This window comes from Pholcus phalangioides, unplaced genomic scaffold, assembly GCF_987345545.1.
Source record: "Pholcus phalangioides strain wild (caught in Gottingen) unplaced genomic scaffold, Ppha-v1.0 ptg000007l_1, whole genome shotgun sequence".
NCBI lineage: Eukaryota > Metazoa > Arthropoda > Arachnida > Araneae > Pholcidae > Pholcus > Pholcus phalangioides.
Genome location: NW_028301600.1, coordinates 61478252 through 61503362, shown reverse-complemented (window position 1 = coordinate 61503362; position 25111 = coordinate 61478252). Strand labels below are relative to the sequence as shown.

At 33.4% G+C, this 25111-nt stretch overlaps 1 protein-coding gene across 4 annotated transcripts in view; it reads right to left on the bottom strand.

Moving 5' to 3' along the window:
• Positions 1–5383: 5383 nt before the first annotated feature.
• LOC149085588 (alpha-1A adrenergic receptor-like) overlaps positions 5384–25111 on the bottom strand; it is a 115886-nt gene continuing 96158 nt past the window's right edge. For all 4 annotated transcript variants that reach the window (XM_089233719.1, XM_089233717.1, XM_089233718.1 and 1 more), the window contains one exon: positions 5384–7220. In XM_089233719.1, the coding sequence (XP_089089845.1) occupies positions 6709–7220 (512 nt within the window). In that variant the 3' untranslated portion in view covers positions 5384–6708. The remainder of the gene's footprint in view (positions 7221–25111) is intronic.

Here is a 25111-nt window from a genome sequence, read left to right as displayed (position 1 = left end):
TCAAATCATTTAAATAGAATAATTTTTTCTCACATTATGATAAGGAATAGTTATTATTTATTGCATTTTAATATTTCATGACTTTCGATTATGTACATCGATGTTGTAGAATTATCACAAACTCAATTTCTTATGCCGATTAAGGATTATACTTTGTGTTTCAATGGTTTTTATAAAACTTTTTGAGCTATTAATATCACGTTAAGCTTATAGAAAATTCTCGAGACATTTATGACTGATAGGAATATTTTAATTTGAAGACTTTAAATTAAGTTAATTGTTATTTATAGCTTATATAATCCTTACCTGGTTAAAAGCCTTATATATTACGAAAACATAGTCGTTTACTATAACCGTTTGCAATGAAAATATAACTATCAAAATGATTGCATCATGAGAAAAATGGTGCTCGAACGTCAATATATCTAATATTCTGGATCCATATTAAAAAGGATTGTCAACATCTAGTTGAGTCCTTTATCAGTTCTATATAAAATTCAGTCTCATTACGTGTAACCGTCTTATATATACGTACACTTCAGTTTTCAAAAGATATCGTTGTCTTGTGCTGACGTAAAAAAGAACGTTGTGTTATATGAGTGAGTATGTGTATGTGTGTGTACATATGTATGTAACGACATAAACTTAGAATATTTGATACATTCACTCACATAAATCCGGCATCTTCCTGAGGCTTTTCAGCTGACAATCTGATTTTGATTTCGTAACACATTTTAGATTCGAACCGCTCTAACATGATGATAGCAGCTCACGCATTTGCTGTGACGGAGGACCAGTCTTTGACCAAGCTGCTTTGATGATCTTTATTGTAATTTTCACCAGATAGTTATATACTGGTTTTCATTACTTTAAAAACCACTATAAGAAATATTGAGACTATTTATTTAAACCAGTCAAAATATGAACTCTCCGTTTTAGGCATCCACGTACTAAATTCTGTTCCCAAATATATGTATTTAATTGTCCGCCATCCCGTGACGGTTCGTATATACGCAAACACACACACATATTATTTATATATATATATATATACACATATATACTATTTTCTTTTCTCACAGAAATAACTACTGCTATTACGATTTGTTTGACGAATTTTCAGAACGAATACGCCAAGTACAATCATTCTCTTTCTGAAAAAATGAAACACAAAAACAATTCTAAAACCGTGTACAAACACTAAAACATCCAAACAATTTTTTTTCGAACAATAAATTTTTTTTTACATCAATAGAAATGTTCAGATTCGTTTCTGAGTCCGTTTCTATATATAAACAAACAACAGAATTCAAACACAGTAACACATTTTCATTTAGGATATGTTATATTTACACTGAGAATGTGACATGAGTTTACTCGTGACTGCACATGAATGAACGAAGCAATTTTCTACAGATAACACTGGCACGATATAGTCGAGTGCTTTGTAACAAATAATGCTGCTATATACAAACATATGAAGCGAGAAATAACGTCAAGATAACTAACACCAAACTTTTTATTGAATAATATCATGGAACTTTGGAAAAACGGTCACATTGTCATGCTAAGGATGTTTCAAACTTTGTGCTAAATTCTTTTTATTATATCAGTGAATTGTGAAACATGATCGATAAGCCTACAAATATTTCCACACGTTTTAGACATATGTTGTTCCTTAAAAAAAATAATCATCAATTACAAGAAATAATTATGTTGAATGAAAAAGGACTATAACCAAATACATTATCCCCATATAGTGAGCTGATAACAGAAGTTTTTCACAGATTCAGTTAAAAATTTTGTTGATGATTTCAAAATTGGCTGCGATAAAAATTCTTGTTTACTTTAATATCAAAATTTACATAAAAATTCTACCGAAAAGCCTTTTTTTTGTGACGTTAGTAATTTGATTTGCTTTAATATTCACACATACTCTTTGTACATTTGTGCTACACCAACATGTAATTTCCATTCGCATGTGCAATTAACATAGAACACGAAATCACCTTGTTCCACAGATGATACATATGACAAAGATTTTATTTGTACAACACATATATTAGTGCATTTCAGTGCCAGTATCTGTTGGTGAAACGACAATAACAAACATTTCATCAGTCCAGTTTCTTAAAACATCGTTCCATACTAATTAAACGACGTTTTTTGTGCTTATACGTCGTACCTAAACTATAACATAAATATTTTTTCAGTCATTTTTTGACAGCTGTTGATTCTTGGTGCAACAAACTATTATTTAACTGTTGAAACAAGCACGTGTTTTTTTTTTGTTTTTAGAATATCGCGCACACAAATTCACCAATTCATGATGTGTGTGTGTGTTTGAAGATAGTTTCAAAATGGCCATCCATGCTGCTTTGCAAGAAATACCGTTAGAGCCTTGTTATTTTAGAGTGAGAGGTAGGTTATACATATAATATCGTATAGTAAGATAAGTTATAATTTATTTGCCCTCTGCATTGTTAAAATAGAAACGGGTGTCCGTGGCCGAACAATGTAATGGAATCATCGATATTTTATTATTTGTGGATTACGCAAATGTTCTTTTGTTAAATGATCATGTTTCATTGGTTTGAAAACTTATCACTAAAAATTAATTTTAAGTAAGTTAATTTCATAATATTGCGAAGATTAATACGTGCTAAAACTTCTACGATAAATATCTAAATTAATTCCACTGAAGATAATGAGAACCAATAAAATATTCTGATTTTTGTAGTTTCCTGTTTAACGCGTCAAAGATCAAAGTCGGACAGAAAACAGAGCATCTTGTAGTTTCCTACTTCGGTCATTGAGTAAATTATGACCAAAAATCGGCCAGTATAAATTTGAAAGCTTTTTCTTTGCTTGATAAAAAAATGGTAGAAATTTCATAAAAAACTGTGAAATTCGATGATTTTTTTTTAAAATAAAAAAAAACTTGTGTGTGTGTATCACATTTTTTTAAACATGTTTGCATATAAATAAAAATTAATTACTGCATTTTTCGGAGCCACATTTTTGGTAAGAGTGGTTTTAGTAGTGTAAATTATTTAATATTAACGTAATATTATGGAAGAACAATTTAGAAAATTATTGTTTGTTATACCTATTATTCTTATATTGCTTACTCATATAGCACTACTCTTTCAATAACTAACCATAACCTTTAAAAAAATTTCGGTTAATAAAATTCTCTTCAACAGGTAAGTTCATGTGTATTATGATTTGAAAATGTTTGTATCATTAGAGGAGTTCTGGTTATTAGACTATCGTACAAAAAACTGAAGGGAACAATTTATATTCCTCATCAAAAAATTGGTCTCTTCAAAATACAAACTTTAAAAACTAATCAAATAAAATTATATTACTCCTTTTTTTAAAAAAAAAAAATTCTAGTTTTTCTCCCATTTGGGGATATTGCTTTGGGTTCACTTTTTCTCTCGTACTTCGAGTAAGCTTGTTTTCGAAGCCTCATGCAGTAGTAACATATCCTCGTTTCAGAAATTTCCCGGAGGGATTATTGATTCAAAGATCTCTACTACAACAATCACATCAAGAGCTTCTGTAAATTTCTGTTGGGGAGAGAGAGATAGAGATAGGAGAGACCTGCCCTAGAGGTTAGAACGTGGAAGTATCTCTCAACGATTTCACACATGATTCACCACCATAATTACTTTACTTGCGGCAATAACACTTGGTAGTCTTTAATTATTTAACTGAAAGCTGTGGGCATCAGAACACTTGGTTTCCGAATTCTGTACAAGTTTGTCTTAGTGAGTAGGTTTAGACGCAGAATTGGCGTTAGTTTGCGTTGAAAAAAAGTTATAATGAAACCTTCGCGTTGGTAGCAAAAGCTTCTAAACAAATAATTCAGTTATATTGTCATTTGAATGGCTTACATTGATGTGGAAACAAAGATGTGATTTTAGCATGAAAATACACACAAGTAACGAAGAAAATATTTCTACAAAGGATCTTCCGTTTATACAGTATGAAACACCGAGCTTTGTAAAATACTAAATTACGAGAGAATTTTTACGAGAAATATTTTTTTATAAAAAGTGAAGTCCTAAAAGCCTTTTCCTTTCACTGAAAATTACTAAAAGTCGAACTTCTGAGTTATGGAATTTTTAAAATTAATGTTAAAATAATTTGCGATAGGTTTGAGAGTTTCCCTGAGTATATAAAATATATTGGGATAGATAGAAGCAAAGTCATTTGAGCTTTCAACATTATACTGCCGTTTATTATGTTACAGAATATAAATTTGTAGACATAAATAATACAACATAAGTTATCAACTTGTATTGTAAAAGTTTTGTATTTGATTCGATCTAAACAAATTATGGAATGTTTTTTGTCACGACCGCGATATGTTTAGAAAATGTGTGGCCAGGTTATTAATTATAATCATCTCATTTCCGTGAAAAACTTGAATGTTGGGGGGTTTTATACTAAAAATATTTTCATTTCTAGATTTTTAGAATTGTGTTATATTTACGTGTAAATATGATATATACGTATATATATAAGTTATATGTATAGGACTATAAAATATGAAAGAGAAGTGTAAAATGATGTATAGTATATTACACATGTATCACTTTTAAGATAAAAAAGCATGCAGGTACATTATAGGAGCATGATGAGTAATATATTTTTCCTACTATAATATATTTGCAACTAGAGTTTTAAGCATTCAAAACAGCAAACATCATTAGGAGAAAGGAACTGCTTGGGGTATTTTATAGAATTTTTCAAGGAGCATTGAAGCTTTATTCCTCGTCAAGATAAGTGAAAAATACAATGCAAACATAGTTTTCAAATATTTTTAATTAAAATAAATGTCTTTTTTTCAAATAAAAGGTGTAAAGAGACAGGGATCTCTGTAAGAGGTTTGAAATTTTAAAATTTCCGGTAAAACTATTTGTGAGTGTTAAAAGTAAGTAGTAAAAAAATGGCAGTATATAAGAATGACAGTTTTAGAATGATTTCGGAGATTCTCAATAACCTCAATATTAATTACATTTTTTAAAGAATCATATGCTCATCAGCAGCCATGACACGAAATTACAATAAACGTAACAGGAAGGTATTTTTATACGATTATATATCAAAGTGCGATATATTTTTCTCGAAAACTTAATTAGTGATTTTCTTTCATTAGTTTCATGCAGGAAAATACACCCGATTAAATCAAAAAGAAAGAAGGAAACAATTTGATGTGAGATAGTGTTTTTGTGTTGAATGGTTATAATACACTTTCTTGATCATCGGTTGGTTGCACTTAATCTGCAACAAACAGCACGCAAAAAATGAATAGTACTTAGTAAAAGTCTTTTAAAACAGCTAATTATTCTTGACCAGAAAAGTTTGAGAAGTGTTAATCAGAAAAATGTGTGATTTTGTGTGTGTGTGTGTGAATATTTCCGACCCAATACATTAAAAGAGCGAGTATTTTCAAAAATGGAGTTCAAAAGTCAAAAATTTCCTATGCAAAGCGCAGCACGAGTATGAAAAATCTTTTAAATACATGCATGACTCTCCAATGATATAAGGAGATATCATAGCTAAAAAACGTCCTCTGTGACTTTCCATATTCTAACGGTAAATATGCCACAGAATATGTAGTAGCATCAGAGTCATGGGAGTTGAGCCCCATATACGTTCTGCGATGCCTTTGGTGTTGGAAATTCTACCTCAGTCTTCAACAATCGCTTAGAGAGAGCAAAAATTTACATCATCAGTCTTGGAATACACGCGACACGTACCAAAAATACACACACTCTCAAAATATCTACGTATCATCCGATAAGGTGAACCAACAGAACAAGAAAGCGCTGAACATCTCGAACTTGAAATGAAACTCATGCATGCTGGAGCTTTGATAAATGCAAGGCCATGCCAGGATTTGGGGATTGACATCATTCCATTAAAGACTGGGATTTGAAAAGATTGTGGAAATCGTTGATGGTAAAAATAAAAACTATATTCTACATATATATATTCATGAAAACTAACAAAGTCAGAAATGAATATTGTTTTTTACTGTTTTATGATCAAATATTTATTATGTCTTTCTAAGAAATGTGTCGAATAAAAACATAAATAAATAAAAATCAAATGAGATCTAGATGTATATATTTTTTTGCGTATTTAGATTTTGTTAACGTGATAGAAAATTTGACTAAGAATGAAAAAAATTAAGGGTGGTATTAGGTGAGATGAGAGAGATGCGGCCACTAATTTATACGGAATAAAAATTTCACAACATTCATCAATCACTAATTGATACAACTGCCAACACACACGTACACAAATTGAAGCTAGCGACTTGTCGAAATCAAATACGTAAAGTCTTAGACTGGTGTCAGAAAATTAGATATTACAGATTGGATGCACACAAGCGGCATTTTTTGAATGAAAAAGAGGTGCATAAGGTCAAAAGAATAATCGTAGTTGGAGCGGATGAAGTCAGACTGAAGACACACTGCTCTAGCCAAGAACGCCCTGCGTGGCGTAGCCGAGGCGCCAAGACACGGTGGAAACCCACAACGTGGTTTTGACCAACAAGCCGCAATCACCAGCGTATGATTTTTCCACTAACAGCATCATCGCCATTTTGGTGAAACAAGAGCGGCCACTTTTAAATTTTTTTTCTTCGAAAGATGACATCAACACTTCACCTTTGAATCGCTAATCAAGTCACTCATTAGTAGCGATAGCAGTAAAGTCAGTGTCTGTACCGGAGCTGGCTCGAATCACGGAATTGACTCTCTTGATGGCAGCCGCAATTACTGGCGCCGAGATACTATGGCAATAGGATGGTGGAGGTTCGTCAGGGATCGAATGCTCGTGAAGACTTCCAGGTGACTGATCGCTATCCAAGGAATAAGGTTGACGGCAAAGAGGCGGGATTTTAGTGACGTCGAAAGCAATTTTTTCTGGCTCAGTATTGTTGTTGGCAATGTTCCTCTCTCTACCTTCGGATGATCTGCGGGTACTTCTAAGAGTGAAGTTGATGGTTCGAGCCCGAAAAGACTGGAGGTCACGGTTGGATCCTAGGCCAGCACATCGAAGTACTTGACGGAAAGCCCTCTTGAAATCTCGGCTAGAGCATGCGTAGATAATAGGATTCAGACAACTGTTGAAGTATCCAGTCCAGAAGAATATGTCAAAAAGGAGGCCAGGAATATAGCATGATTTGCAGAGAGTACCTAAGAAAGGAAAAGAAAAGGATTGTTGTAAGTATCATATATGCTTTACTACCCCGTTGTTAATATTGATTTTATAACCTTAGCACCCTGTAACAAGATCGGTGTTATTGTATAGCGATGCAATACGATGGGGCCGGTCGTCCATTGGAAGCTACCTCGAACGAAAACAAGTCACGCGTGCGCGCAAAACTGCTGTAGTAGGCTTGCGCATACGCGCGACTTGTTTTCGTTCGTGGTAGTTTCCAGTGTATGACCAACCTGAAACTCATATGTAACGATGCATATAACACAATAATCTTGTATATTACTCTTCGGTCCGAGAGATTTGCTATAGCGTTAATGCACATTAAATTACACCGACACCTCGCTAGGACGATACTCTGTGAACCAAGAAAAGATCTTTGTAGAGACTAAATCTTTTTGCAAAACTAGCAGATAACTCTTCTTTCCCTTATTTCTGCTGTTCTTTCCCAACTTTCTTCCGTTTTTCGAATTCCACACATTATCTCTGCGAATATTGCACTTAGAAACATGGAAGTTTTTTTCATTGGCCTCAGGAGAGATAAGTATACAACTTTCTAATTAGGTTTTTGAGAACAGGTTGTCAGTATAAAAAGTGATTTTTTTATTTTAATAACTATTCAACCCCTTTCAACATGAATTACGTCTCTGAGTTCTACAAGTTATTTGAATAATTTTCTAATGTTAAGTGTGCCTCTTGGATCAACGGTCCGCCTGTAAAATGCGGCAAGGGGAATTAAGTAATCACCCTGTATTCATCAATGGTCATAAAAATGAAGCGTTGAATTCGCGGGTATTTTTTTCATGGGCACTTGAGATGATAATTTGTTTTACTTTCACTTTGCGAAGAAACATATGTGTTCCCCATCCCTTCCATGGATACGTGCATATAAAGCTGGCCAAAGTTCAACTAAAAATATCAGTTATCTAAAAAATTATACTTTCTTCTCTATATTACATGCGCGGTGTTTGAATGGGATATACAGGGTGCATAGTAAACAGGGGGTATGACATTTTACTGGTGAACCGTTGATTCTAGAGGTTGAATTTCAATTAGAAAAAGTTTTCAAATAACGTGTAGAACTCAGATATGTTAATAAGGTTGCAAGGGGTTGTATAATTATTAAAATAAAAAAATAACTTTTTATACAGCCCCAGTGTGTCCCAAAACCCAATTAGAAAGTTATTACCGTCTTTATTTCCTGATGCCAACAAAAAACATTCCACGTTTCTAAGTGCAATATTCACTGATATATTCAAATTCGAAAAATGGAGGAAATTTGGGAAAAAAACAGTGTTAAATGCTGGTAAAACAGTTTTTCCGCATTTAGAGCTGTTTTTTCCAACATTGGCCATATTACCACCAGGCACCTTAGTAGGAATGTGCGTTTATAGTATTAGTAGGCAATCAGTATATCAGGCAAGAGTTGTATAACAGGATAACTCTCATAGAGAGGCCATGAAAAACTGACTATTTCGAGAATTATTATCGACGTTGTAGCAAATTCTTTCTAAATTCACAACTCGTTTAAAACAAGTAATTCTGGTATCTTTAACATTAGCTCGTTGACGGTGCATTTTAAGCCATTCGTAATAGCGAGGATCTCGTTCTATCGCAATTTTACTGTATCATTGTTGCAAAATATCTTTCCATTTTAACCCTTTATATCCTGACGGTACTTTAAAGTACCAGATAATTTGTTTTGAACTAATTGTTTCAAAAACATTGTTTTTGTCTTTAATTAGGAACTAAAATGACCTATAACGAATAATTTACATAACTATTTATTATTATCATTACATTAATACTTTTACTTTATTATAATTTCTTCTTATTATGCTTTTCACAATGTCGGATACAAAGGGTTAAGGATAACTAGACAAGCAAATGATTAGCGATAAATGATTTCAATGTGTTGAATGTAATGGAATGAACATGAAAAAGAACGCAATCAGAAGTTGTTAAAAACGATTTTAAGATAAACATGATTCCAGAAAAGAATGATTCTTTTCGAAGTAAGGGTTGAAAAAAAATATTTGACACCGGTTGCATTTTGTGTATAACCAATGACAAACGTAACACTAATAAAATTTCAGTCACCGAACAAACTTTAGAGATAAGTGTGCCAAAAATAACCGAAGTTGTCATGGATAAACAAATTCAAATGGGGATTTGAAATTCAATGAGATCCGTATTTCCCCGTATTAGCCGCAAGCCGGGGATTTCAAGTAACACATTCCGGGTAATTCTTAAATATCTGCATTCCAAGAATCGATTGAATTGACAGTTTATAACCTCGTCTGTTCTTTGCATTTTAGAATTCATTTCTGTTTTACCCCGAACTATGTTCAGATAGTTCGAGCTTTATGTTTGCTTTTGCTAAGCAAATCTTGATTTCTTAAGAATGTTGGGTACTAAGTATATTCACTTTGGCGCCGATTAGATGAGTTGAATGGAAATATAAGTAGACTACAAAGCGCTTTTCTATTTCTTGATCATGTTTATAAGATTAGAATAAGCATAGAAAAATTAATAGAGAAATTAAAGAATAGCATTAAAAAAAAAGATGTCTTCATACAAAAGCGACAACATATTTTTTTAATCAAAGGGAAACGTGTAACGTACAGTCTCTGTATTTCGTATTAGGTTGAAGATAATTCAACTGGATGATAAGTAAATGCTTAATTTTTAATTACCCTTGCCAAATTTCTAGGCAAAACACGTTTTCTGGAGTGAAAATCATTAATTTTTTCCCATTCTCTTATTTATTCAGTGTATTTAATGTAAATTGATATATCGGTGTTTCAAATGTATAAATGCATTATGTGATCGTTATTGAACCTTGCTTTCCCCGGTATGCCGGGAATGAACCAAGCTCCATCATTCAAATAGCTGATATCCTCTGAAATTTATGGCATGCTAATGCGGTGGAATACGGTTATTAGTTATTGTTTTTTATTTTTACAATTAAACACATTAAAATGCAATCACTATAATCCTTTAGAGAGAAAGAGAGTTGCATTTAAATTCTCATAATAATAGTATTTATTGATATTTAAATGCAAGAAATGAGTTTTTTAAAAAGAGTAAGAATATATTCGTAATACGATGAATAATTGAAAATCATGTTTAAAATTAAGAAAATATGAAATTAAACAAAAGCAAATACAAAGCTCACAACAGGCAAATTGCCCAACGAATTTGCTGAAAAAAACTACTTCCATAAAAAATATGGATGTCAAATATAACCAAAATAATCAACATAGAAGCATATATCACAGAAAAAATTAATAATATACAGTATAATACTGCCCAAAAATATCATGGCTGTCTTATCTATATATAAGAATGAATAGCTTTTCGATTTATCCCATTACGTATGTCTATCGTACTTCTTTTTAAACGTATTAATTGTGTTAGAATTCACAACCCCCAGAAGTAAGCCATTCCATTTATTGACAACCTTATTAGAGAAAAACTCCCGGTGACACAACAACCAGGAATTTCCCTAACTAAACGATACTGGTGTCCCCTTGTCGAAGCAGTTGATTGACGGTGTATTAATAACTCATGGTCCATCCTATCTACCCCGTTGAAAATTTTAAACACTTCGATCATATCCTCCGACAACTGCGTTTCTTGAGTATATAAACATATTCAAGAAATCTAGTCTTTCTTCATAGCTCACGCCTTGCGTGCCAGCAAGAGCAGTCGGAGCTCTTCTCTGCACCCCCTCAACCGAGTCTCTGTAGGTAATGTTCTCCAAAACCCCCCTTACGGCATACTCCAGTGCAGGACGAAATAACCCTCGGAAAAAGAAAAGAATGACTTTAGGAGAACTCGAAGAGAGCTTTTTAAGAATGAAACTGACCATTATATTCGCTTTTCTGACCACAGCTGAACAATATTCAGAAAACCTAAGCCGCTTATAAATAAGAATTCCCAGATCGGTGGTCCTAGTTGCATCCGGAATAATAACACCATTCAACTCGTAAGTGAAACGTGTGTTGTTCGAACCGAAATGAGCGACCATGCACTCGTCAAGTCTAAACGTCATGCTCTATTCTGCAATCCAGTTGCACTTCGTCTGAAGAAACTCCCTATCGCTTTGATTTCCGACTACCCATATTAGTTTCACGTCGTCTGCAAATTTGCTAACAATCCCATCGCTACCCTGATCGAGTTTAACTATAAAAAGTGAAAAAAAGCATGGGGCCAAGAGCACTTGCATATAAAAATTTATATACAAGTCATCCATTATCACATAAGAGGTAATTTGATGCGCATTCATATGACATACTCTTGTGACAGATGAATTAAAGGAGATTCTACCAGATACGTAATGATAAATTTGCATGACTGTCTTTGAAGACTATGACATATAACGTTTTCCTGGTTCTTTGTAAAGGAGTAAAAACCTAACAGTTAAGGTGGTACATGAAAGATTGCAATTATATTCACTGAATACTATACACGACGATCAAATCAGACTTGTAATCTAATCACAAGTTTTCATCCGAATCGGGTACTTATCATTTATACGTATGTGATTAATACAAATACAACGCCACAACAGGCAAATTGCTCAACGAGGTGGCTGACTTAAGAACATCATGGATCCCCGAGCTAATTTTTGGAGGCCCTACCTACTACTGCTACGTTACTATTCAAGAATATACTCTGTATATGTTTTATAAAAGGTTCAAAATCACTGTTGGTTTATTTTCCTATCGCCATAGAATTGAGCATAGCCTAACAATATATGCTAACACAATAATCGACACATACCAATTACATGTCATTATATTTCTCTCAGTGGAACATATTCGACACTTCTAACCGTTTTGTTGGTTATTTTATGCACGCGAATACTAATTATATTACTACTTTAGCGCACACCATATTTCCATGCAGCAATTTACTACCGATCGAGTTGGGTCAGAAATGAAAGTGTCATCTATTGGTGTTATTTACCTATTACCTTCAGGTTGGGTGATATTTACCTATTGAGCCTAGGGCAACCACCAATAGATGGCGCCTTCATTTCCCACCCAACTCCGCTAGTTGGAAATTGCCATATGGCGATATATGACTGGAGTTGGCGTTCGGTAAAGTAAAGGTTCGGTAGGGTAGGGAAAGAGCTCGTCCTTTTTCTCTGGATCGACCCCGAGAACCTTCATGGCGGTAAACGAGCAATTTATCACTGTGAAATTCGGGCGTCTGCTCTATTTTACTGGTATCCATACTTTCTTACAGATTTTGAACGCTCGTAAAAAGAGGTTCATACGCTAACCACTCGGTGCGAAAAATTTTTGTGGCAGCCAGATCTTTATGTGACCATCTTGTCACCAACCCTCTTCCTCAGGTAGATTTAATATAAGCTGGTTCAGAACAAATCCGACAAAGTTCCAGACTCGCGAAATCTCGGAATGTTTCTTGGTACATTAAGTGATTATCTTGGGTAGACTTAGGGTACCGTGGCTCCTTTGCAGGACATTTTTTCGCTATGTATGACAGGAAATCAATTCTATAAATTTCACTTGTTACGTAAGGAATTTTTTATTCGAAGATGTAGTTTAGATCAGAAAAATCTCAATGATTGCCCATTTAATACCTCAATTATCTCTTCTTTCAAAACTTTTCTCATTGACTTATTATCACTACTTGTCATCAATATACAGTATATAAAATTTAAGTTAATAATTCAGAGAAAACTGAATAAGTTATTAAGAAAACGTTTTGAATTCCAGAAAAAGTAAATTTTCAGCAAAAATGCAGTAAATAGTCGAATTTTCAAAATAATTTGCCAAAATTAGCAACAAAAGACGTGAAGTTAAGGTTTCTCCTTACCTTTTAACATGGGTAAAAGTCTTTCTTATATAGAAATATTATTAAAAATATTATTTATACTTTGATTTATTTCAAGTTTTTACCACATATATTTGATTGTGTGTGCTATCCTATGCCAGTACAAAATTTTACATGTTTCTAATACTTACTTTTTTACCAATTTTCAAAAAAGCATTAAAAACAGCTTGTGTGCTGATAAAATAACATCAATGGAATTGATTAAAAATTGATTGAAAATAAAAGGAACACTGTCCAGTGTTCAGAAAATGAAAAAGATTTTATGTCCATTCGTAAATATTCGGGTTATAAAATTTTAAGTTTTGAATTTTTTTGAAATTTTGAAATTTTTTTAATTAAAAAAAATAATTTTTCAAATTTTTTAAATTAAAAAAATTAAGTTCTAAACATTTTAAATTTTAAAAAAACTAAAATTAAAATTTTCTATTTAATATCATAATTTTTAAAAAATTTAATTTTGAATAAGATTGAGCAGATAAAATCTCAATTTTTTCATCATTTTATGAACTGAACAGTTTTCGTTATTTTGAATCATTTTTTATTCAATTATATTGATTTTTATCATGCGTGCAAGCTGTTTTTAATGCATTTTTTGGAAAATTTGTAAAAAACTAAGTACTGAAGATATGAAAATTTTGTACTGGCATTGGATAGCATACACAATCAAATATATGTTTAATAATATTTCTACATAAGGAAGTTTATTGCTAGGTTATAAAAGGTATAGGAGACCCCTTAATACATTAAAATATCAGCATTTAACGGAACATATTATGCTATCTTCACTATCACTTGAAATATTGATCATCTTGTCTTAGTTTAACGAAAGAATAAAATAACCTTCACAATGCAAAGGATAAATGAACCGTAAAATGAGCTCTTGTTTCATGCTCGGGATAAATGGCTGTTGGATTGAAAGATTAATCACTAAATTTTGGGATATTGTTATTATTACAATGGGTGAATTTCCTAAAGCACTACACGTGTTACTGAAACAATATACCGCAATTTCCTTTGAGTAAGCCGCTGATTTGCATAAGCCGCCAAGAAAAATGATCAAAGGAAAAGGGAAGTTTTCGTCGAAAAGCCGTGGCTTTTTACACGCCGCATTTTTGTACAAGCTGCAAATACTTTTCGCTCACGAAATAAAAATGAAGCTAGACATTTGAATAAAATAAAATTTTTTAGTTGCATTTTCTTTGAAAACTCTTGATACAGTGTTACAGTTTAAATATTAAACAATATCCAGAAGTAAAAATTAAGTTTTTTTTAAAAATATTTTTAGAATTATTCGAAGAAATTCAAAATTAATAAAAAATATTTCCAGAATTGGAACAAAAACTTTGTTCTAGCAGTAATGTTTCTCCTGAAGGATGCCAGTGACTAGCGTTGGAGAAACGTTGAAGTCAAACTCACACAAAGACTGCCTCCAAGCCTGAATAGCCAATTTTCATCATTTCCAAAATTATTCAAAGAAATTCATAATTAATGAGAAATATTTGAATTATTCAAAAAAATATTTCCAGAATTATTCACAGAAACATTTGCAGAATTATTCACAGAAACATTTGCAGAATTATTCAAAAAAATATTTCCAGAATTATTCAAAGAAACATTTGCAGAATTATTCAAAGAAACATTTGCAGAATTATTCAAAAAAATATTTCCAGAATTATTTAAAGAAACATTTCCAGAATTAATGAAAATATTTCCAGAATTATTCAAAGAAACATTTCCAGAATTATTCAAAGAAACATTTCCAGAATTATTCAAAGAAACATTTCCAGAACTAATGAAAATATTTCCAGAACTAATGAAAAATATTTTTCCAGAACTATTCAAAGAAATTTGAGAGTTAATGAAAAATATTTTTCCAGAACTATTCAAAGAAATTTGAGAGTTAATGAAAAATAATTTCAAAATTGATGGAAATTCATATTGAAAGAAAAATAATTTCAGAATTAATGAAAATTTAAAAAAAAATAATTTCCGGAATTGATGTAAATTAAAAAAAAATATTTTTAGAATTAATGTAAATTAAAAAAAAATCGAAATTAATGAAGGTTCGTATTCGATGAAAAAATAATTTCCAGATATAATTAATGAAAATTGATATTTATTGAAAAAATAAATTCATTACTTTAAAATTTTTTATAAAAAAATAATCTCAGAATGAATGAAATTTTCAATTGATATAGGGCCTCAGTTTGACTCGTAGTCTTAAGCCGGGTTTTCCTAGGAAAAGTTTTTCCACGGTGCGTGCAGCGTGAAATCACTGATTGGTTAAAAACCTGAAATCTACGTTTTTTAACCAATCAGCGTTTTTACGCAGCACACGGTGCAGGTAACCTGCTCCTAGGAAAACCCGGCTTTAGACCTCGTTGGGCCAATCCGTTAAGACGCCACTGTGTGAATCTAGAAACCGCAATATGACTTGTAGGCCCTCCGGCTTCATGGAAATTTTTTTTTGGTCTGCAATGTCTAAAATGTTGAAAAAACCCCCTGCTCTGAGCGGGGCCTTCGTGATTTTTCCCTTCTTACCTCGTAAGTACGGTAAGAAGGGAGAAACGAACATCACGAAGGCCCCGCTCTGAGTCAGTTTCAGAAAAAAAAAATGTTTGGCTTTGAAGCCGAAGCTAAAAATTTTCTGGAAAGCTAAAAATCAACTTTCAAAGCTATACAGCAGTGGTTCTTTACCGGAGGTGCGAGCACCCCTTGGTGTGCAGGAGAGTATTTTTGGGGGGGGGGGGTGCGAGATGGAAAAAAAATTACATGTTGACTGATTATTCATAAAAATTGAAATTATGACAAAAATTGAACATTTTTATTCTTTAAGAATTATTTAATCATACTGACAGTTTGGCACTTTGTTTTAGCTTTCGTCTGCAGAAAATGTGTCACGTGAAATTTCCAATCCCACTTATAATTCAAATCGCTCTAGATTCGCCTGCCTTCGCTTCATTCGCAGCTGAAGATGTCTGTTTTCGCACCATTCGCAGCCAAAGATGCTTGCCTTCACCCCATTCACAGCTGAAGAGCTGATGATGGCCGCTTTCACTCCATTCGAAGCTGAAGAGCTGATGATGGCCGCTTTAACTCCATTCGAAGCTGAAGAGCTGATGATGGCCGCTTTAACTCCATTCGAAGCTGAAGATGTCCGCCTAGGCTTTATTTGCAGATCAAGATACGTGCCTCCGATCCATTCGAAGCTGAAGATGTCTGCCTCCACTCCATTCAGAGCTGAAAAGCTGAAGATGTCTGCCTTCGCTCCATGCAGATGCATGCTTTTGCTCCATTCGCACCTGAAGATGCCTGTCTCCGCTTCATTCACCACTGAAAAGATGAAAATGCCTGCCTCCACTTTATTCACCATTGAAGAGCTGGAGACGTTTGCTTCCGTTCCATTCACAGCTAAAGAGCTGAAGATGTCTGCTTTTGTTCAGGCGCGGATCCAGCGGGGGAGGGGGAATAGGAACGATCGGTTCTCCCAAGAGCGGAATATTGAGGAAAAACTAGTGCGTCTCGTATAAAATCCGGGATGATTTAAAGAATTTTTTAATCCACCCTTCTTGACACATCGTCCTGGATCGGCGCCTGCATGGAATCAATAAGTGAAGCAAATATTCATTGAATCTTTTCCCACAAAACTTCGAAAAATAGCAAAAAATAGAAATATTTTTTTGTTTCGTTTTTGAACTAATTTTCATAAAAACCAAAAAATCAAACATTAACCAAATAATCAAACATTAACCAAAAAAACGCCGTTGAATAATAAGTAAAGGAGTTTATAGAAATTAATTGAGGAGTAATTAATTACAGTAATTAATTGATGTAATTAATTACAGAAAAACTAAATTTTTTAACAGACAGAAAACAATATCAAAGCAGGTGCGGGAAGGTAAGTCGCATTGCCCTTGGGGATGAAAAAAAGGTTAGGAGCCACTGCTACAAATGCTGTCCCAAATTGTTTTCATGTAGCGGATACCTCTGCAACCGTTGATTTTAGAAACACACATATTTTTAATTGCAAAATGTTTTCTAATGACGTGTGGTTATTCAAAATGTCTTACATTTCTTATGAGGGAGTCAGAAGCAAAGGGATGCGAGTGATCAAAATCTAGAATCAAGAAAATCAACTTCAAAGTTGATCCACTACATAGAAATTCTATGTAGTAGTCAAACTAGTGACGGCTGGCCGCTAGAAAGCAGCACTAGTATATGGAATGGGTCTGTCCGTCTGCCAGTAGTCAGAGATGTTGGGTAAAGGAACCTCTTTAAGCACTTCGTTCAATTTTTCAAATTTCGACACTTGCATCCCTTTGCTTTTTTCAGACCCCCTCATATAAGAGAGTATAAAAATAAACTTTTATGTACACCCTGTGTGCTAAAACTTCCAATTATAATAAGTGTATATACTCCTCTATTATACAAGTGTAAATACTCCTCTCAGAAGTCATTTACAAAAAATTTCATATTTTTTAAAAGCAATATCAATGGAGATATTTGTGTTTGAAGTTTTCAGCATTTGTTGTCAATGATTGAGGGTGCGGTTCACAAATTGCAAAACGTAAATTAAATTCAAAGTTTTAAAACTTCTGTAACTGTCAAAATACAGCAAAACCTGTCTATAACAATACAGTAGGGACTGAAAACTATTGTTATAAAAAGGTTATCGTTGTAGACAGTTTGAGCATTTGCGCTATTTCCTATCATTTGATCATTGATCATTTTTGTCTCACCACGGTCATTTTCTGCACACGAGGGCTAATTAGACCGGGACCTATAATTTATTGGCGATTCCGGCTTGTTTTCATACTCATCGAGAGGTCCGTGCGCTAACCCCTAGACGGGGGGACTCCCTGCGGCCATGTCGCCGTTTCTGTTGTACCCCTGTGTCAGGAAAGTATTCTGACAAGGACGAACCGGGTATCGAACTCGGGACACCTATAAACATCCTTTGGTACTTTAGGCGAGTATCTTATCGACCTGGTTACCGCGCCCGCGGCTATTTCCTATTGAAAAGGAAATCCGCCAGGACCAAAGAAAATATCGTTATAAGCAGATTTATCGTTGTAGACAGTATCGTTATACACAGGTTTCACCGTAATTGTTAAAAATATGTGATTACGATTTATTGTGAATGAAAAAAATAAATTGGTTAAGTTCATTTTATTTGTGCACAGTCCCTAAAAATGATAACTCTTGAGCGAGTGAAAGCTTGCCAACACAGTGATAAGTTGCCAAAACAGTGATTTTATATATTTAATATCTCGATAAATACTGAATTTAAAAATAAGTTTTTCTGCAAATGAGGGAGGATCTCTCTACATTTTAATGACGGGAAGTTTTAGCACACGAGAACTGTGTGAAAAGTTGATTTTTCTTTCATTTTTTTATGTACACCATCTCTCAAATAATTTTAAGGTTTTCAGTGACCGCACGCCATTTAAAAATTCTTTGTAGTCGAAAGTATATTTCTAAAGTCTACGGTTTCAGAGATATCTGCTATGCAAACAATTTGGGACAAGCCTGTACAAGTCACAGCGTTATTACGGGAAATCACGGTACTTATTTCATGATATTTAAACTGAAAGAACGTCAAGACTAAGCTGAATAACATTCTGACATACATACGTATAAAAGCAAGTTTTAAGAAAAACACCCACCACTGCATATGTGTTGGGTATGTTTTTTTTGTTATGATGATTTCTAACTGTGACCGTGAAGGAGAAAGAAAGAGAGAGAGAAAAAAAAAATCGAAACTAGCCCATCTTCGTGAATGGTTTTACGTTGCTGCTCTCGTCCTTTGGCTGCTGTCCAGTTGTACTTGGATTACAAGAAAAGCTCCGAGAAAACGTGAGAGAAAACAAATATAATAGCTCCTTCTTGGTGAGGTGGAAGCAAGGAAAGAGAGAAGGGACCACCAGAGAAAGTGTATGTGGGGGGGGGGGGAGGTCGAACCGAGAGTTTCTGGAGGAGGTCACAGCACACATACTATCGAAAGGAGAAAAGAAAATCAAAGCTTCCTTTATTTTATATAAATATATAAAAAAAAAGAGTTACTGAACACAATAAAAACCAGTGAATGGAGCCGCGACGGTTTTATACGAAAGCAAACAATCCTTTTCTAATGAAGTACAATAGCATAAAATGCCACACACGAGATTACTCGAATATTTTAACGTTTTATTATGTCATCGAAGTTGAGCGTAAATGTAACGAAGAAGCAGACAGATTTCTCGACTATTAAATCATTTGATTTAGGTGATTCAGACTGGCAAAGAATCCTTCGTGTTATCCTAGGTAACCATGCTGTAGCACATAAACAGTACTCTGTCACTGGTCAGAAAACGATGTAATGAGCTGGCCATTAAGCTGAGAAAATTGAGAGGGGGTAAATGATTTTGTTTTCAAGCGTTGTTTCCATAGATACCCGATCGCAACTATTTACCCTCGTAAAATAAAAGGAGAAGTGGCAGATTAGTCTAACTGTTACAAATATTCCATTTGAGAACTTTTCCGATTATATACATAGTACCCGATACCATTTTGAGGCTGGGTAAAAGGAAAACAATATTATTATTATTATTATTATGTTGTCAAATACACGAACATAGTTTTTCTTTCGCGATTGTTATTATATTTCCTCATTATTTATTTTATCAGTTTATTGTTACTGAGAAGAACTCTGGTTTGTGTTTTGATTCCTACCAGACAAATTATAATAATATAGTATCATCTCTATGTACTAAATTGGTTCTTTCCTGGAAGGCACTTGAATCGTGAAAATCGTATACAGGGTGATTCAGAAAAGATGGGTTAAACTTTAAGAGGTAGTAGTACACACAAAAACAAACAATTTTCATCAAAGAATACATGCTCTAAAATGAAATGCAAACGTGCTAGCGCGTTTTGAAGCGGCCACTCCGCAAACGTTAAAACGACATTCCTGTTGAAATTTATCGAGGGAAAAAACACACCGTGCATGCAAATGTAACCCGGGGAAGAAGAAGAAGAAAAAAACCGTATGCAAATCTGCGTCAACGTAAATAAAAGAGGCGAACGCCAGTCCTGTGTGCAACCGTTCTAACAGTTGTAACGTATGGGATAATGGGGAAACGCTCACCGTACATTCGTGCTGCCTCTATGGTTCTTCCGTTTGCAGTTCCGTAAATGAAATGCATGTCTGCTTTTTCAGTATTACTAAAGTGCGCCATTATCCCGTACGTTACAACTGTTAGAAAGGTTGCGCGTTGGAATAACTTCACAAAGCTGGCGTCCGCGACTTTTATTCACTCTGACGCAGATTTGCATACGGTTTCTTTTTCTGCCCCAGGTTACATTTGCATGCATGTGGTGTTCTTTTTCTCCCGATAAATTTCAACAGGAATGCCGTTTTAACGTCTGTGGAGCGCGTTTGCGTTTCATGTTACACCATGCATTCTTTGATAACAATTATTTGTATTGGTGTGTACTATCACCTCTTAAAGTTTTTCCCATCTTTTCTGAATCACCCTGTATATCTTAAAATTTATTTCTTATTTGAAATACAAATACAAATACAAAAAAGATACAAAAAATTAATACTAATTATACATATAAAAATCATTTAGAATGCAACAATACAATGTTTTCCCGCAGAAAAAATGCAACTACAAAGACTGAAACAAACTACCCAACGAGGTGTGTGAAAAAAAATAATAAATGTGCCCATAAAAAAACGGATGTACTAGATTTGGCTGTTTCTATAATAAAAAGCAATGCTCTTTCTAGATACATTGGATAGTGTACAGTAAGGTCAGATATTTCTATCAGCTTCGATAAGTTGAATGCGTCGCAGCAATGTAAAAATGACAACAAAATCAGCAACATTTATCTGTGGTAGCGATGCCTCCATAAAGTAATAATTAGGAGGAATATATATATATATACTTATTCCCATTACACACCCTTAAAAATTAAAGTTTTTATACTACCGTCAATAAAAAAATGTCCATTAGTAAATTTGTGTCTTTATTTATTGTTGCGAAAGAAATTCATTCCGTGGCATTTTGATAAATATTCGACGAGATATCAGTGGTTGTAATTCTTAATTTTTGTTATATTTTGTCTGCTAAAGTAACTAAGGCGCAAAACGATCCAGGACTTGGAGTAAACTCGAGGAGTGGCAAGAATCAAGAATTTCAAATCCCGATATCTCGTTGAATTTTCATCCACATGCCACGGAATGAATCTAATCTCAGCAATAAAAAGAGACGCATATTTTACTTATAAGCTTTTCCCCGATTGGGGGAATACTCGTGCAGTACACGTATATAGATGTACTGTATATACTGAGACGATAACATTTATTAGAAATCGTTATTATCATCTTTTTTTTTTCAAGTATTGCCACGTACATATTGATCAGTATTTGATTCTTCATTTTAGTAGTGAGAAGCAGCTCATTTTATCTTACTCGTTAAAGCTAGACTGCTTCGAAGAAAAGCCGATTTTCAAAACCTACTGTTGTTGTCGGATTGCACTGTGCTCTGCTTTCTTCTTGCACATGCGCTTATTCTGCATAGAACATACATTCTACTATGCCAATTGATTTCCACACGAGTATTAATATCTACGGTTTGTGGAGAATTAGAGATCAAGAGATCGTCATTATTTTTATAGATCGTCGGCGCACACCACTAACACGAAAAGAAGACTATGAACGAGAAAACACTCAGTTGAAACTGTAAAAAAAAGCACGACTTAACTGCTAAAGAAAAGCCATATAAATAGCCCTTTTTTGATACCCTCAGCTAAAAATTATCAGAGCAGTAACGTCACGCAGCAGCTCCGAGACCACGCCTGCTGAGCCAAGGCAACGATCACGATTTCAAAGGGGGGATGTGAACAGCCTTTACTATATAGCTCTGGCTAAGAACGAAGTCTTCTTAATTCTCATAAAATACCAGATAATCTAAAATTTTGCATTTTCGAATGAGAAATTATCATTAATGCCGTTGGTATTCTTCTGTTTTAAGGATGCCTCATAATATTACGCTTCAAACTACTACTTGTCCAGTTCGGTATAACTGAATTTGTATACTGAATGTCCGAATAATTGCCGTGGACGTAAGATTTTTTCAAATAATCAATTTAAATTGTTAATTAAAAACAAAATAAGTGATTTGGATTTTTAATATCAGGTATGGAACTGATCAAATGTAGATAAAGAGGGATCACAATTAACGCTTTATATGGCTTTGTTGCTCTCAATAGAGAAGCAACGTGGTTTTTCTCATAATTTTTTAAGTAAAGGCATTTTATGTTTTCAGCTCATTGTGGCACTGATGCTTCTAAGCAACTCGTAAACATTAGATTTTAACATGCGATTCGTTCGTGAAGTTTCTATAATTACCAGCGGAATGGTTCAACGATACACGGTCTCCTATTTCTTGACAACCAAACAAAAACAACTTTTGACTCTTGCATTTTGGAGGGAATACCACGTGTGGAGGAGACATATTGCTGTGTAGAGTAGGTTGAGAAAGTCTGTGAAAAGTAAGTTGACAAACAATAAATGCACATTTTTAAACTGTTTAAATCTATGTAAATCATATAAATACAGTATGTTCCCTTAAGTGGGACATCCCATATTTATTTAAACATTGAAAATAATTTTTTTTTGTCATGTAATACCATTCTGGGTATATCTCATTTGCTTTTTACAATCCCTCAAAAAAATTTCTTCTCTGGATATTTCACTGCTTGCCAATTAAAGGGTTATATAATGTCGATTGATTATTTGAATGTAATTGCATCTGATTACGTGTTTCAATAACAGGCTAAGGGTAAGAAGTCCTTGAAGAAAACAGAGTAATCTTTGTTCCCTGTGCTCGCGTGAATAATTCACACCATTCTGTAAGTTGTGGCAACGGATTCGGGATAGAGCCCATCAAACTGTGGCATTTCCGGATTTACTGTGTACCAAAAGAACGAGATCTAATAGGATTATTTGTGGTCGTTAAAGCTGAAGGCTTCTTCTCTCGAGAGACATTCACTTTTTCTTCTCTGTTGTTAAATAGCGACTTCCTAGAGATAAAAATGACTGACCAACTATGTTTCGTAGTTCCAAAGTTCTACTAAATCCTATAAGTTTCACGTAGGTCTCGTAATTTTGCTCAAGAATGAGATTTATTTATTACATAGTTAATGTTTGAGAGGAACAAATGCCCACGAAGCACCTTTCATTATCATCTTCTATTCTAACGCATATAACTTAGCGTTAAATGAAGGTTTTCGTTGCATAAACGGAAGTCATTTTGTATCATTTACTTATTCAGATAATCATTGTAGGGTTGTAGCGATATATAAAAACAATCGAATATTTTCCCCATCAGATGCTTAATTATTATCATTTCTTTTATGCTGCAGAAAATCATCGTAAGAGATCGTTGATTTGTAGCGTCTGAGATTCGACTCTTGTCCTGCCGAGATTTTTTTCTCACGATCCGAATAAACGTTTCCTTATTCTCTTGTCTAAGACATTACTGATGGAATTATGTTATGTTTTGTCTCGATCGTTTGTGTTGCCTTTTTTTATTTCCTAACGGAAAAAAGGATAATTGAGCTCCTTTTATCAACGTTTTATTTGTTTTCGTGGATAGATCGTGACCAAATAGCCGTTTTTATTGTCATTTAGTTTAAATATATTCTTTACAGTACGTAAGTAAGCGCATTTATTGTGAAAGAAACAATTTTTGTGAAAAAATATGATTCGAATGGCATAAGCTTTTTAGCTTCTAAAATCATTTGCGAGCAATGTTATCAGACTTTAGATGCAATGGTGTTTTAATGATTATAAAGTTGAAAATTCTTTTGATGTTACTTTTAATTTATTCAGAAAAAAATTAGTTGAATACAATATTAAACTGAATGTTTCAATTTTTTTCACCACATAAGAAATGTAGTGTTTGCAACTTTTTTAAAAAGTATTTTTTATAATATTTCTTTGTATGTGATTTCACCTATTGAAGCACGTGAAAAATGAATATATATTGTTTATTAAAACAATATATATTTGAATTATTTAAATTTGTATAAAAAATTTGAATTATTTAAATTTTGAATCCGTTTTTTTAGCATAATTTTACAGTGCTCCCTATTAATTCAACCTTTATTTTTTAGGAAGGCGTATAATAATATATTGCCGTGTTTTAAACTCCAATGTAATGACAGCAAATATTATATTCATTGTTTGTGTTTAGTAGATATTACACACAGGAAACCATATTTATTGATAAATAAATAATACTGAGTATTTTTTATCCTCCAACCGAATACGTAATTATGAGTTACATAGACAAGATTATACGAGTTTCATAGACAAGCTTCTTGTTTGAGGGGTATAAAAGAAGTAATTTATATCTCTTCTTGACTCTTTCTGGTCACCATTAAAATATAGAGAGTATGTTTTTTGAAATAATCTAGTCTTTTTCTTCTTTTTTCAATTTCAAGAGAAAGATATGGAATGAGAATGAAGACAAAAAACAAAATATACACTTTAAAAATAGATTTTTAGAAGGATTTTTACACAAGAATTTTTTTACATGTTTTCCACTAAATTCTGAAATTAACCCTATTTTTAAGAGGAAAGAAGCAAAATTATAAATACGCTTGGCACAATTTTTTTTACATCACTGTTTATATGGCTTTAAAAGCAAACAAACTATCGCAAAAAATATGACTTCCAATGATTTCAGTTTCGGCAAGCCTTAGAAGTTGAAATAATATAAACATTTTCTTTTTTTTTTGAATAGCTTTTTTGTTCTTAAAGAAAATAAACTTGACTCTATGCATACGAATGTTTTATGCTTTTTCATCTCTGTTGACGTATTTTGATAAGTGCTCGTGGAAAGTTAGTTGAGTCCTCTCTTTGAGTAAACTAGTAAAATAGTACGTAGAATATGGAACAGAAAAGTAAAACTGAACTATATATAAGTAAAGATTTATTGCAGAGAGT